Genomic DNA, 15654 nt, shown 5'->3' on the forward strand with positions numbered 1-15654 from the left:
CAGCGGCTGAGCCCTGGTTTCTCTGGTCACCGTCAGCAGGGGGATGTCAGCCAGCAGGTTGGCCACCTGTGAAAAAGTATGGGATAAATTTAGAATGAGTTCCCTGCAAGCTGTGACCTTTTTGTCTGTACACACAACCACCTTCCCCCCGCTCCTGAAACTCACCATGATTGGGGTGCTTGCAGAGCCCTGTGCCTGCCTAGAGTCTCAGAGTGATTTCTAGGAGCAAAAGGCCCTTGTTACATTCAAGCAAACGATTGAAACATTTTAGTAACAATCCCCCTTCTGTTCAGCACAGACCTTATAGAACACATCATGTACCCCCGCAGACCAGCTGCGGCAGATAAGAAAAAAACCTAGGCATAACAGAGAAGAAGTATTCTGCGAGGTTCTTCAGCGTGATGAGAGACAGACCAGGGAATGGAAAGAGTGCTGGGAAACCGAAAGGCAGGACAGAAAAGAGAATACTGCTTTTGCTAGGCATGATGATAAAAGTTACGGAGGATCAGACAGAGATGCTCAAGTCATTGATACAGCTGCACACTGAGCAGATCCGAGCTGGAGCGCCACTGCAACAGATATACAATTCTTTGCCAACCCCACCCCCCCTCTCTGCCCACACATTACTTTTCACTTCCTATTCCCCATCACTCCACCCCCTCTTACAGCTTGCACAAAGATACCTGGAGCTACATTCAGTTGTGAGGTTTTATCGTTTTTCACAATAAATAAAAGCTAAGGTATCTAATGGAACAACATTTTTATTCTGTGTTCTACAAAAGCGTATAGCAATCAAGTCACTCTTGGGGACAGGCTTCTAAAGCATTGTGTTGCATGGATCTTGGGCCCCAAAATTGTATATGGATGCAACAGGGAAGCAACTCCAGAGCAGACCTGTGTTACTGCCCCTCATTGTCAAAGTGGTTCCTCAAAGCCCCTCTGATGTTAATAGCAACCCCCTGCGCCCCTCTGACAGCCCTAGCATCTGGCTGTTCAAACCGTGCAGCCAAGCACTCTGCTTCAGTGCTCCACACCTGAGCAAACATTTCACTCGTGGATTCACACAGATTATGCAAAGTGCAGCATTTGGCTATGACCATGGGAATATTATCCTTGGTAAGGTCTAGCCTGTCATTTAAACATCTCCAGCGAGCTTTCAAATGGCCAAAGGCACATTCGACTATCATGCGGCACCTGTTCAGCCTGTTGTTAAAACGCAACTTGCTGCTGTCCAGGTGCCCTGTGTAAGGTTTCATGAGCCAGGGCTGTAAGGGGTAAACCCGGTCTCCGGGATTACTGTGGGCATTTCCACATCCCCCACTGTGAACTTGTGGTCTGGAAAGAAAATCCCCACCTGCAGCTTTCTGTACAGGCTACTGTTCTTGAAGATGCGTGTGTCATGAATCTTTCCAGATCAGCCTGCATTGATGTCCGTGAAACGCCCCCGGTGATCCACAAGCACCTGCAACGCCATGGAGAAGTATCCCTTCCTGTTGATGTATTCAGAGGCAAGGTGGTCTGGCGCTAAAATTGTCCATTGCTCTCGCTGTTTACAAAGGTGCCCCAAATGTGGACACGATCTGTCGCCAGAGGGAGCAAATGTAGACATGCTTTGGCGACTTTGCTTTTGTCAATTTTTCCTTGGCGACACTAGTTTCATCGAAAAAACTTGCAAGTGTAGACAAGCCCTTAGTAACATCGTACAGTAGAAATCTTAACTTTACATACAAAGTTGCCACACATTTTACCAGGACAATAAAGATTAGCAAATCATGAGTTTTCAGATTATTATTTTACAAGGCATAGATTTCATTGTACAAAATTTATCATAGCCTTGAAAAAGGGGCAGATATAGGCATAGAGACTGTTACAGGTATGTATTTTGAACCACTTTAGTCTGGGTGATTGAAACAACCTGAGTAGCAACTGAATGCAATGTATCTCAAGGTCCCATAGGGGTGTGTGTGTGTTGCAGGCCAGTGCCCCATAGCAAGATCTGAAGATGCTTTGTAACAATGCAATCTTGAGGAGTTGTACCTTAATCCTAAAAGTTCCTCATGAGCTGAAATGTGGTGTAGAATCGTTGAACAAATAGGTTTTTTCCATCTCTAGCTTCTATCAGTCCATCTCCCAATGCAGAATCATTCCCTAGAGCACACCTTCAAATGCTTTGTCAAATTTCCATGATCTAACTGCCAGGGCTCTTTTCCCCCTGCTGTGCAACAAGGGAAAACATGTAGTGTTCCTCTTTAAAATTTCATCCCACTACTTTTAGTTATACCCCAAGTAGTACCCTTAAATAAATACTCTGCCTCTGTAACATTTACACCCCTCATATATTACTAGCAAGTACAGTGGGCATGGGAGAGATGAATCAAGAATGAGCTTTTGAATTTCTCTAGGTTTTTTTCTCCTCCAAAAAGTTTCCTAAATGACCTTTCAGAATGATAAGCAGTTGTGGGGAGAGATTCCTTTCCCTTTCGTATACCCAGTTCTGTACTTCTACTGGTACAGAAAGTTCAGAAGTGCTGATATATTGGATTTTTTTTAAAAGAAAGGTTGAGATTCTATTTCAGGTTCACATGGAATGCAATCCCAATAGTTCCTTGTCAGTAACTTATTGCAAACTTGTAATGAGTTTACCTGTTCTTCCATAGATCTTTGACGAAACTGCCTCTAAAAGCTTTTTAATTCATCTTGTTTCCAAATTGGAATTATAAACCTGTGCTCTAATATCTCTTACTTCATTAGAATGGAGGGATGTCAGTTGCTATGTTGAACGGGATTAAAAATTTAACTTCTGAAAAGATTTTTGGAAAAGTAACAGTTCATCTATATAAAAATACTTAGCTCTTATAGAGTTTTTCATCCATAGATTTCAGTGCTTTATAAAGGAGGTAGGTATCATTGTCCACATTTTACAGATGAGAAAACTGAGCTACAGAGAGAGTAAGGGTCTTGTTAACATGTGACATTTGTAAAAACAGCCACATTAGAAAAGCATTAAGTTAAACAAAAACACCATTAGGATTAATCCTGGCATCCTCTCTCCAATGGTAAATGAATAGCGCTGTGCAAGTTTGCTGTCTGAACTGGAGAAAAAAAAAAAATTCAGATTGACCCAAAACAAATTTTTTTTATTTTCCTAGCAAAAACAAATGCCGCCCGCCCCGCATCCAACCACCTTGTTTTGGATCAAACAGAATGTTTTGTTCTCACTTTGGACATTTTAAACTTTTTTTGAATTAACAGCAAAAGAAATTTAGAAATGCCACTCACAAAACTTGAGAGGGAACAAGTTCAAAATGTGCTCCCTCATTCAAAGAATCAAGTCCTCCTGTGTATGGTATTGTCGGGGCTATACTCCAGATTCCTCCAAGTTCTCTTCTATATAAGTAACAATGCTTACTATATAAGTAACACTGCTTACTAGGAGTGAGAGGAAACAGGGCCCATTCAGTTCTTGGATATTTTTTTTCTGAGACTGCCAGCAAGAGTGTCTTGGTATAAATTGCAGGGTGTTTTGTGTTAAACACATTCACTGGGAATCTGACTGAGATGATCAGACTCTTCGCTGAACAGCCATCTAATGCTAGCAATTTTTGGTCACGAATGACCTAAGCCAAGGTTGGAAGGACAATGAAAGTCACTATATCCCAATTCTAATCTGCTGAGTCATCCATTCTTCCCTCCTCCCCCCATACAGTTTTTAAAGTGGAACTTTAAAAAGACCATAAAAACTAGGTTTTGCTTTTTCAATATTATGTTTCTCGCTGAGGAAGATGCACTTCACAAAAAATAAGGTTTTGGAATCTGGTACCAATGAAGCATTGCTTTTTTTTTCCCTTGGCTTAATTAAATTCCATGACTCTCATGCTCTATGATAGCGGATAGACCTGTTAATGCTTTCTTGCCCATTAGCAGATGGCATTGGTTTTTATGAGCCTTACTCTCAGTTTTATCCAGAAAATTAACATTTTAAACAATATCTAATTTGTTAAAATATGATGAAATCAAATAAATACATATTTTGCACTTGGTGCTTTCCAACCAAGGGTCAAAGTGCTTTACAGAGACTGGTAATTACCATCCTTGCTTGATAAATGGGAAAACTGAGGTCCAGAGAAGTTAAATGACTTACCCAATGTGTCACAGTGAGTCAGTGATCAATTCAAGAAGAAGAAGTCTGGTCTCCTAATTTCTGGTAGGGCATTCTGAAGGGCTATACAGTGGTATCTGCACTGAAGTGTGACAGTCTTCTGATTGTATGATAGATATGAATATTTAACTTGTTTTAATATTTGATATTTAAAGTACAATGAAACCTATAGAAGAGACCACCTTCATTGGAGAGCTCTCAAGGCAGGAGGTTGTCTAACATATCCCCAAATGTAACAAGTCCAGTTCTGCTACAGCTTTGTGAGAAGACCACTTCTGTTAAGCAAGTGATTTAGTCAGTCCCTTCTACTATGACATGTGCAAAAATGACTCTTTAATTGAGCTTATCCTCATTTTGCTCCTTTATGATATATGAGGCCTGAAAGGTGCTTCTGAAAAGTGTTTGCTTGTTTTTACTTTAGATGTGTCAGGGATGTAAAAGCTGCTTTTTCTGGAAGATCTCTTGTGTCTTGATAATCAGTCATCTTAACTGAGGGAGTTGTATTGAATCTTAAACAGACATCTCTTCTCCAGAATGTCTGTCATTAACTTTATTAACACCTAGTTAACTCTAGACTGAAAATTGTTACTTTGACTCTCGTGATGCTTTAGTTTCAGGAGTTTTCCAGTCATTACAGAATTATCCAGGGTAAACAAGACCTGTATTTCTAAATAAATGTTGTGCTTGTTTTTCACATTAGAAAGTTTAAGTGGTCCTTATACATCATAAAAAGATGCAATTCCACTTTTACCTTTTTGTAGATCACCTGTAAGTCTTGTTTAATTGTCTGGTGTGATCATGTGTTTTCCAGTACAATGTCCACAGTCTAAGGGTTTTTAATATTAGGAATATGCAAGCACAACAGTCTACAAAACTTCTAGCTAACATGTTTTCTGAGAACAGCACCATGGGATTCAGTATGTTGTTCCCAATCTACAGAAAATATTTGATACTCCTCTCCACCCTTTCCCCATCCAGATTAGCAAGACACCTACAGAAAGAAGCCCAGTCTCAACACAACAACTCGGAGTTCACAGAAGATCAAAAGGTATGTTACTGTTCGTTCAGTCCATGGGGGCTTGATCCTGCAAGATCCTGGTCACCTGAGTCCTCTTGAAGGCTCTCAGTGTCTCAGAGGACTGAGCTCTCTGTTTTTCTTCTCTCTTGAAGTATAAAGTACTGTGAAAACAGAGAATAGCATGGCTGAAATGTTTATCATTAGATGTGACAGATATTCTGATGTGCAGTAGTCATGTCTTACAATCTGGCCAGAATCCTTCATAACCAGAGTTTCTTTTTGGGTGACCTTTTGATAAATTACTTATAGAACTTTGGCAAAGAATTAATTTAATTTTGTAAAGTCCAAATGTAAAATGTGTTGAACTGCAGATGTGTCTAGTGTGTGGGGGAGGATGTTAAATTAACATGTAACACCTGATGGGAAGTGGGACTGCCAAAGTCTTCTATAGCAGGGGTTCTCAAACTTTCTTTCTCAGGCCCTCCGAACATGCTATTAAAAACTCCATGGCCCACTTGTGCCACAACTGTTTTTCTGCATATAAAAGCCAGGACGAGCGTTAGTGGGTAGCAAGCAGGACCGCTGTCCAGGGCTCCATGCAACAGGGGGCCCCATGAAGCTAAGTTGCTCAGGCTTTAGCCCTGGGTGGCAAGGCTTGCGGCCCTGGGCTTCAGACCCATGCGGCAAGTCAATGCTGGCCCTGCGTAATAGACCCCCTGAAACGTGCTCGTGGCCCCCCAGGGGAGTCCCGGACCCCTGGTTGAGAACCACTGATCAAGAGTCTTCACATGCTTTCGACTGAACAAGATTGTAGTGTGTATTTGGTGTGTGTTGTATTTTGTTGTATTTTGTTAGTGTAATTCTGGAAGGGGGTTTGTTAAAAATGGAAACTCCAACAGACTTTCTCAGCACTGACAACCAATTTTAGTGATGTGTATTCAGTATAATTAACTTCCCCCACCCTGCTGTTGGTAATACACGTGACTTTGCTACCCTTGTGATATTTTGTGAAGGGACAGGGTTTTATTAGGAGTGATGGCCATGTGGAGAAGACTTGTGATTACAGGTATTGTTTATGGGAGCAATAGCTTATTTGGGAATGGAATTTTCTAGTACACAACTCAATTCAATATACAAGTTACAGAATTATGTGTGGATTAGAGAAAAAGAACCTAGTAAGAGATGCTTTATGATCTGCTGTGGACTGAACTTCAAGGTGGATAAAAAAATCTGAGAAATGAATATGCTGCCATTTTAAAATGTCCACATTTGCCTTTAGTTACTACACGGAGACACATGCTAGGACAGTGGTTCTCAACCTTTTCCATACCACGTATTAAAACAAAAAAGCTTTAGGACTCTTCTCCCCTTCATCTAGTCATAAAGAGAGCATGTTCATGAGCCCCCCCCACCTTAGTGGGCCCTCATGGGGATTGTGATCCTCTTCCTGCTCTTCCCCCCCCCCAAATAAGAACCCATGGACTAAGGAGATCTCTTTGGTAAGTCAGAAAATCTTGATTCTTTAATGGCTTCTGTTGTCATTGCAGATAGTTTAGTCTTTTGTTATAGTTTCACTTCCCCCTTCCCACCAATTTTGATTGTATATTCCACTCCCCCACCCATTGTTGGAAGTAGAGTTGGAAGGTGTGGTTTGTTAGCAGGTGGTGGTAATCTCACTTATGGCAGGCTGTGATTAACAGAATGCTGTCCTTTATGCTGTGTATCAATATGAACTTCATTGTTTCAAGATGATCGCAAAGCTGGGTTCTTTGAACTTTGTGGATAGTGCCTTGCCCCAGATAAGGGTGTGTGTGTCATGGGGAGGGGAAGGCTGCTCCCTGTGGAGCATCTCTCTTATAGGGCCTGGTTTTTAACCGAAACACTCTGTTGAAAAGGGACCCTGGCGGCACTGATCAGCACGGCTGACAGGGCTGTTAAAAATCCAGTTGGCAGTGCTAAGGGGCTAAGGCAAGCTAGTCCCTACGTGTCCTGGCACTGTGCTGCACCACACAAGCGGCCAGCAGGTCCAGCTCCTAGGTGGGGGAGCCACAGGGTTCCATGCGCTGCCCCATCCTGAGCACCGGCTCTGCACTCCCATTGGCCGGGATCCAAGTAGACTTCTACTTGGTTAGGGTATGTCTACATTGCAAAAGAACAAAGCAAAACAAAAGGGCAGGGGGTTGTAACTCAGGTTAAAATAGCAGTGAAGACACAGCAACTTTGCTTTTAACTTGGGTTAGCAGCTTGAGTAAAAGCCTATTGAACTGCTAACCTGAGTTAAGAGCAGAGTTGTTGTGTCTTCTGCTATTTTATTGTGAGTTAGCTAACAAGCTAACTCACATTAAGATCACACCTTTCTTTGCAGTGCAGACATACCTATAGTGAGCAAGCATAGCTTATTACTATACATATATACATACTATACATACCAGCTATATACACACACACCCCTGAACCACCTATGCGTGATGGGGTCTAAATGATGAGAGAGCTGTGACCACGCGAGAAAGAGATCTTGGAGTCATTCTGGATAGTTCTCTGAAAACATCCACTCAGTGTACAGCGGCAGTCAAAAAAGTGAACAGAATGTTGGGAATCATTAAGAAAAAGGGATAGATAAGATGACAGAAAATATCATATTGCCTCTGTATAAATTCATGGTATGCCCACATCTTTTGGGCAGATGTGGTTGCCCCATCTCAAAAAAAGATATATTGCAACTGGAAAAGGTTCAGAAAAGGGCAACAAAAAAGATTAGGGCTATGGAACAGCTTCCGTTTGAGGAGAGATTAATAAGACTGGAACTTTTCAGCTTCAAAAAGAGAACTAAGCAGGGATATGATAGAGGTCTATAAAATCATGACTGGTGTGGAGAAAGTAAATAAGGAAGTGTTATTTACTCTTCCTCCTAACACAAGAACTAGGGGTCATCAAATGAAATTAATAGGCAGCAGGTTTAAAACAAACAAAAGGAAGTATTTTTTCACACAACACACAGTCAATCTGTGGAATTCCTTGCCAGAGGATGTTGCGAAGGCCAAGACTATAATAGGGTTAAAAAAAGAACTAGATACATTCCTAGAGGATAGGTCCATCAATGGCTATTAGCCCAAAGGGGCAGGGATGGTGTCCCTAGCCTCTGTTTGCCAGAAGCTGGGAATGGGCGACAGGGAATGAATCACTTGATGATTACCTGTTCTGTTCGTTCCCTCTGGGGCACTTGGCATTGGCCACTGTCGGAAACCTTTAGTTTGACCCAGTGTGGCTGTTCTTATTACATTAATTGATCTCCTTAGCTTTGGCTATGTCTGTCAGCCTGCCCTTCTGCACAGGGTGTTAGTTGTTTTCATCCAGATCTCCACACAATGCATGTGACCTTTCAAGTTTCTGACTAAAAAGTGCTTGCATGAGCCTTTTTAAAAATTATTCTTGGCTTTATGCAGTGTTGAAAAAAATCTTATTTTTTTGTGTGCTGATAACTTGCTGAAACACTTGCACAGCTGTATAATCTTAGCATGTCTCCTTAAACTACTGGTCTGCTAACAACTTGAACCTTTCTTGAAAACCAAACTTCGCTTAGGCTCTCTATTTATGCAAACATCTCAAACTGCATTACAGTTAGCACAGTCATTACTCACACAACAGTACAGAGGAAGCCTTGACTACTAGATCAACTGACTTTTTCTCTTCTAAACACTAGTTTACATTGAAACTGGATCTTTAACAGCTCTAACTAGCAGAGTTTGTTACAGCTTCAGTACTGCTAATAAGATATTAAGTGTTTTCATTGCTGTAAAAGGAGCCTCTGCATGGGATAGTTGCAGCTGAAAACGATAGTGTTTAGCTGCATTTTGTACTTTCGGGTTGGGTGTGGTCCCTTAAAAATAGTTATGAATAATGGCTGCTGGTATCTTGCCATAATTCAATAGATTCCATATAAAACCTGTTCTTTTCTATTTTAAACTCCAAATCTCTCCAAAGTTAATCTGTTCCTAATGCTGTGTTATCATTCTTCAACTCCCAAGAGCCTAACGACACACTTTGCAAAGTTTCATTTGCACCACTGCAAGGAGTTAGCTGGTTAGTCCAGGCAGCTGTTAGAATCTAACTTCAGGATGGGGTCTGCTAAGCATGTCAGTGAGGGTGGGGGAGGGGGAAGAAACGAAGTAGCATTTCTGAAGACCTCGTTTCTATCTTAGGCTCAATACTGTGTGTGTGAGACCGAGGAAGAGCAGAAGTTAAATTATGTTTACAAGTCTTGCCTACATCACACAGTGCTGGAGATTCTTAGTGTACCAATCCTCTTGCTAATTGGAAGAGCAATTGCTCATTGCTCTCAGAACAGATTATGATTCTGGACACTATCTTTTGTATTTTCTTAACACTCAGTTGGCATGCTCACTGCTCCTTTGCACTAATATTAGAATTACATTTTATATGTAGAGATTCTGCCTCCCTAGGGGAGCTCTGAGGAGTCCTCTGTCTTTCTCCATCACTTCAGGGGAGGTCCTACATTTGTGGACAGCCTCTTTCCCATTTTCAACAATAAAGAACTCCCAGTGCTGCTGCTTAACTGACTAGAGAGAGTACCAGACATTCCCTCCTGGGGGTTGAGCATGCTACATCTGTAGCCCTACTATCTTTGATTTCCCCCACCCCCTTCCCAACCCTGACCGCAAGATGAGGCCATGCATTAAACTGAATATGTGGAACATGGTACTCAATCTTTTTAACTCTAAGGTATTTGAGCGTACTCCAGAGCAGGATGTACATGATTTCTAATGTGTATTGGTTGAGGCTAGAGAAGCATAGTTTTCCGATCTGTTTACCCTCTAACATGAGGCAGATGTCATTCAAGCACAAAATAGACAGGGCTTTCTCAGGGTCCAGCCCAAGACTGGAATGAACTCCCATAAGAATGAAGGACCATCACAAACCTCACCAACTTCCAGTGGAAGTGCAAGGCATGCTTCTTTGATTTTTGCCTTCTCTAATGTAAACACATAGCAATGTGTTTGTATATATGTTATAAACAAAAAACTCCAAAACATAGCACTCCACTGCACACGCTTCTCTGCCAGGGAAAGAAGAGAACAAACACGTGACAGATGTTAGGCCAGAGGTTCCCAAACAGTAGGGCCCACCCCAGGAATGTTCAGGGGGGCAGGGCCCAGGTCAGCCCCCATGGGCGTCAGGGAGGGAGTGCCTCCCAGCCATGGTCCCAGCCCCGTGCCTGGTCCTGCCCCCAACCTTTAGCATGGCTTCGCACCCGGCTTCCAGCCTCCACCAAACCTGGCTAAGGCTCTGCTTCCTCCCCCAGTTCGGCTCCTTGCTCCCACTCCCGGTCCCAGATCCACCCCCAGCTTCGGTCCCCTTATCCTGTTCCCCCCAGAGCCATGGCCCAACTCCTGGCTCTGGGGCGGGCACAACCCTCAAAAGTTTGGGGACCACTGTGTTAGGCACGTTGTTTAGTGCACTGCTGGAAAGCGCTCAGATACTACAGTGCTAAGCATGGTATAAGAACCTGTGTAGTATAGAACAGAACATAGTATAAACTACAAGGAAGCTATGCCTAGATCAGCACCATCTCATGAGGCAATATTTAAAAAAAAAAGGCAGGATCACTGTACAGTAGGTATTGGTTTTTGGCTGACATGCATGGCTTGAGAATTGACCTAAACACTGTTGGACTCAGTAGTAGATCAGCCTCTTTTCTATTTTTAGGTAGTAGAATTGCTACATCAGGAACCCAAACTCTTTTTTTTTTTTTTTAAACTGGGCAATAACAGATGCATTTATTGGACTTTCACCCGAGAAACTTTATCACCCATTGTATTTAACTTGCTTTTCTCTATAGCTTTATCATAGTCACCATTTTTGTCCTATTGGCCATATTGCACTTTTCTGTCTATCTTTTGTTAACCTATTGCTAGTTAGTTTGTCCCCATCATCACCAAGACATTTTCTTCTAGGTGCTGAATAATCTTGTGACTTTCAAAACTGTAGCCATTGCAGCAAAATGCTTCTAATGGGTAGTCTTGATTATTAGCGCCTACCTGATTGGAAGCTTCGTTCTTCCTGAAAGCTTTTATACTGGTGGCACTGGAGATGATCTGCATCATTGCTTGTAAGCCTTCTAATGTTCTTTATTTCTCTAGCTGTCCACTTTGAAAGGCCTTTATGAGAGATGTAATTTTTGAAAGACTTATCTAGTCTTGTCTAGGGCTCCGGCTCTCTCCTCCACAACTAGATGAACTGAGGTCTTTTAGGGAATTCACCTGCGGTAATCTCACTGCAGCATCTCGCGCATCACTTCTGTATATGAAGGGAGAAATTACAACCTACTCTTGATCAATGGCAATCTTACATGGCTAACAAGCTTTAACTGAAGAGTTCTCTCTATTTGGGTGAAATTGTTAACCCGTTTCACAGAGTTTAAAGTAGCCTAAAAAGTTTTACAAGACCTGCTTTGAATTCATAGGGACTGCTATTCCTAGAATATGTCAGCTGTTGCAATTATATGGACCAGTAAGTTGTTGTTTTGTTGTTCAAGGGAGTCCTCTTCTATTCTTCCCCACAACACACACAGCAAAACAAAAACAAACCTATGCTTAAGGTACAATAGGGCCTGCTTCTGAGAGATTCTGAGCATCCACAACTTCCACTGAAGGGTGATCAGTATACATCTCTGGATCAGGTCCTCGTTTAGTTTTGTAATCGATTCGGGGGGGAATCTACAAATGTTTCCTGGAAGGGCAAATGAGAACAAGTAATTTCACATTCTCAAAGTAATTGATCTTATTCTCCGACATGTCCCCCATCACTCCCAGAGTAATCATCAGGTTTACAACCAATTTATGGTGTGGGAGGCAGTGCCCCAGTCTGCAGTTCATTCACTGACACATTTGTACCAATGAGCTATGTGGAAGGAGTTCAATTGCCAATGGTTATGTAATATTGTCCATTCCACTTTCAATCTCTCTGGCTTGTATATATTGTTTCTCGATGCAAATATTAAAAGAATGTTTGATGTTAATCTGTTAATATTTCTCTGTAATCCAATTTTTGGGGGTGTGAAGAAGTGTTTGTAAGCTTGTTTTAAAGAAAGGGGCTGTTTTTTTGCATGCAGCTTTAATTGGCAAACAAATGAAGTAATTTCCTTCTCTTCCTTACAGAAAACCATAGCTAAAATTGCAACATGCCTAGAATTGCGGAGTGCAGCTTTGCAGGTGTAGTAACTTAATGTATTCCCCTGCCATATCCTGTTCTGCTCTCTTTTTTTCTTTTGCGTTTTAATGAGTGTCAACCAAAAACATGGGAAGACAATTCTGTATGGAAATCTGATTTGTGCCATCAGGAAAGTGACTTTGCTTCTAATGTTAAATGTTTCTGTTCCTCTCTCTGTTAAGTTTCAGTGGAATGAAGTGGGGAAATAGGTAATGTGTAAGGCTTTCCACATGTAGACATGATTTCTGGCTGACAAAGTTAGCGATCTCTTTGAATGCTGGGACTTCCACCACCAGGTAGTTGCTTGAAAGCCTCTGAATACTTCGGGGCATTTGCTTCAGTGGGGCGAAACTGCAGGCTTCCTGTTCCTTGTCACTTTAGATTCCTTCCACAGAAAATGACTGCTGGTGGTTTGCACAGAGGCTGTATGGACAAGAGCAGAAATAGCCCTGGAGTGAACTTCACACAAGCCTAGCTGTTTTCACGCTGTCCCTCCTAGACCTCAAGGAAGCACTTCAGCAATTTTCACTCTGCATAGATTCATGTCCTCATTACTCCTCCTCCAGGGGAAGCTGTGCAGATACAAATTTTGGGGGGCGGAGGGAAGACAGTTAACTTTAAAAAGGAGGTGAGAGGGACTTCTAAAAATGGGAGACGAGGTGACAGAAAATGAATTTAGGCTCTGAGCTGTGGTGTGGGTTTTGTTTCTTCCATTATTCATCTAAATAAGGTCTTGTAGAAATCCATTTAAGATGTTTCTTACTGCATTGTGACCTTGGCGCTTATTTTCTATACCTTTCCACCCCTTTCAGTAGCTAATGAGCAAGTTATTTAAAATCCCCTTCTGTTATCCTGGCTGCTTATGAAACAATAATTAATAGTTACAGTCACAAAAAATACAGGCAGGGGATGTACTTCATGATGATTTATGGACTGTGTGTGTTAAATATGATTTGGTTTATAAGAAATTCCTCAAACTCAGTCTTGCCGGTAAAGTAGCTCTGGCCTTTGTCAAAATTATAGCAGAAAAATCTTGCTTTTAAAATTTTAAAATATAAGCTCTGTTTGCTTTTTGTGACTTTAAACATAGTCTAGTGTACAATATGTGTTAAGACTATAAGGTTTTGATTTAAAAGCTGGAACAATCCTGCATGCCCATTCTGAAATAGCAACAGACGGTGCATAATGAAACCTAATACTATTTTCCTTTGTAACTATCTAGTCCACGCAGTCGCAGGAGGAATTTAAGCTGGAGGATCTGAAGAAGCTAGAACCAAGTAAGTAGTATCTGACATTTTAAGTGGGTGATTTTAATAATTACAGTGGAAAGTCTGATAGCCGCAATAATGCTGACTGGCCTAAATGTGGGTAGACAGCAATGCTGGTAAGGTTATTCCTCCAAATGTTTGCTACCACATACATTCTTTAATAACCAGGCTTTAGTGTAGTGCTGATTTATATATGGATGTCCTTACACTTCAGTAGTCTAGGAATTTGTCCTCCCTTGAATGGACAGTGCTCTTTAGGGTCACTAATAGTATTATAGTACAGCAGAATCCATCCAGTATAGCAATGGTTTTCAAACTTTTTTTTCTGGTGACCCAGTTGAAGAAAATTTTTGATGCCCACAACACAATGGAGCTGGGGATGAGGGATTTGTGGTGTGGGAGGGGCTCAGCGCTGGGCAGAGGGTTGGGGTGAGGGCTGCGGGCTGGGGCTGGGAATGAGGGGTTCAGAGTATGAGAGGGGGCTCTGAGCCAGGGCAGGGGGTTGGAGTGTGGGAGGGGGTCGGGGCTCTGGGCTGGGGGTGCAGGCTCTAGGATGAGGGGTTTGTGGTGCAGGAAGGGGCTCTGGGTTTGGTGGGAGGGATCAGAGGATTTGCTGGGCAGGAGATCGGGGCGCAAGGTTGGGGCACGGGCTTACCTCGGGCGGCTCCTGGTCAGTGGCGCAGCGGGGGTGCTAAGGCAGGCTTCGTGCCTGTCCTGGCACCACAGACCACGCTGCATCCCGGAAGTGGCCAGCAGCAGGTCCGGCTCCTAGGCGGAGGCATGCAAGCGATTCCGTGTGGCTTTCGCCTGCAGGACCGCCCCCTCAGCTCCCATAGGCTTCCCTGCCAATGGGAGTGCAGAGCCTGTGCTCGGGGCGGGGGCAGTGCGTGGAGCCCTGTGGCGCCGCCCCCCCACCCCACCCCCAGGAGCTGGACCTGCTGCTGGCCATTTATGGGGCGCAGTGTGGTATCAGAACTAGTAGGAATGAGCCTGCCTTAGCTGGGCAGCACTGCCGATGGGACTTTTAACAGCCCAGTTGGTGGTGCTGACCAGAGCCGCCGCAACCCAGTGCCTTACATTCTGCGGCCCAGTACTTGGTTGTGACCTGCAGTTTGAAAACCACTGCAGTATAGAATACAAGCATTTTAAAAATTCTACACTGCTTAATTGAATCTTCAACCTGCATGTATCTTTTTGAATGGTATTGTATTACAGTTGTAAGCTCAGTGGGGCAGGAAACATGTATTTCTCTGTACAGTGCCAAATACACCAGACCTCGGCAAATAATTCAGAATATACTCTGATACCAAATCAACTCTTACCCAACACACTGGTGGTATTGTAATAATGTCAAATTCTACTGAGGAAAATAGAAGGAAGATAAACTATGGCAAGTCAAGTGTAAAAGTATAGTTAGGCAAGCCCAAAAAAAAATTTAATTTTTTTTTTTTGGGGGGTCTTCTGCTAGTTGCTCTTCAAATTCTAACAGCAAACTTTTTTAAGCACATCAGAAGCAGGAAGCCTGCCAAACAATCAGTGGGGCCACTGGATGATCGAGGTGCTAAAGGAGCACTCTAGGAAGACAAATCTGTTGTAGAGAAGCTAAATGAATTATTTAGATTGGTCTTCTCGGTAGAGGATGTGAGGGAGATTCCCACACCTGAGACATTCTTTTTAGGTGGCAAATCTGAGGAACTGTCCTAGACTGAAGTGTCAGTTGAGGACGTATTGGAATAAATTGATAAATTAAACAGTAATAAGACACCAGGACTTGATATTCAACCAAGGATTCTGAAAGACCTCAGATATGAAATGGCAGAACTATCAATTCAATCAGCTTCTGTACTAGTTGACTGGTGGTTAGCAAATGCTCCAGAGGTGATCCTAGTAAGTACAGGTCAGGAAGTCTAACTACTTTACTATAGTTACAGTTTGCCTGGTAATAAACAGAATTGTCAGACACCTAGATGAACATTGTGTTG

At 42.5% G+C, this 15654-nt stretch overlaps 1 protein-coding gene across 4 annotated transcripts in view; it reads left to right on the forward strand.

Annotated features, from left to right (window-relative positions):
• Nucleotides 1-15654, forward strand: part of AIDA (axin interactor, dorsalization associated) — a 54237-nt gene that overhangs the window by 8612 nt on the left and 29971 nt on the right. For all 4 annotated transcript variants that reach the window (XM_073338830.2, XM_073338833.2, XM_073338831.2 and 1 more), the window contains 3 exons: nt 5138-5207; nt 12353-12406; nt 13627-13681. In XM_073338830.2, the coding sequence (XP_073194931.1) occupies nt 5138-5207; nt 12353-12406; nt 13627-13681 (179 nt within the window). The remainder of the gene's footprint in view (nt 1-5137; nt 5208-12352; nt 12407-13626; nt 13682-15654) is intronic.

The sequence above is a fragment of the Lepidochelys kempii genome, chromosome 3 (assembly GCF_965140285.1).
Source record: "Lepidochelys kempii isolate rLepKem1 chromosome 3, rLepKem1.hap1, whole genome shotgun sequence".
NCBI classification, from domain to species: Eukaryota; Metazoa; Chordata; order Testudines; family Cheloniidae; genus Lepidochelys; species Lepidochelys kempii.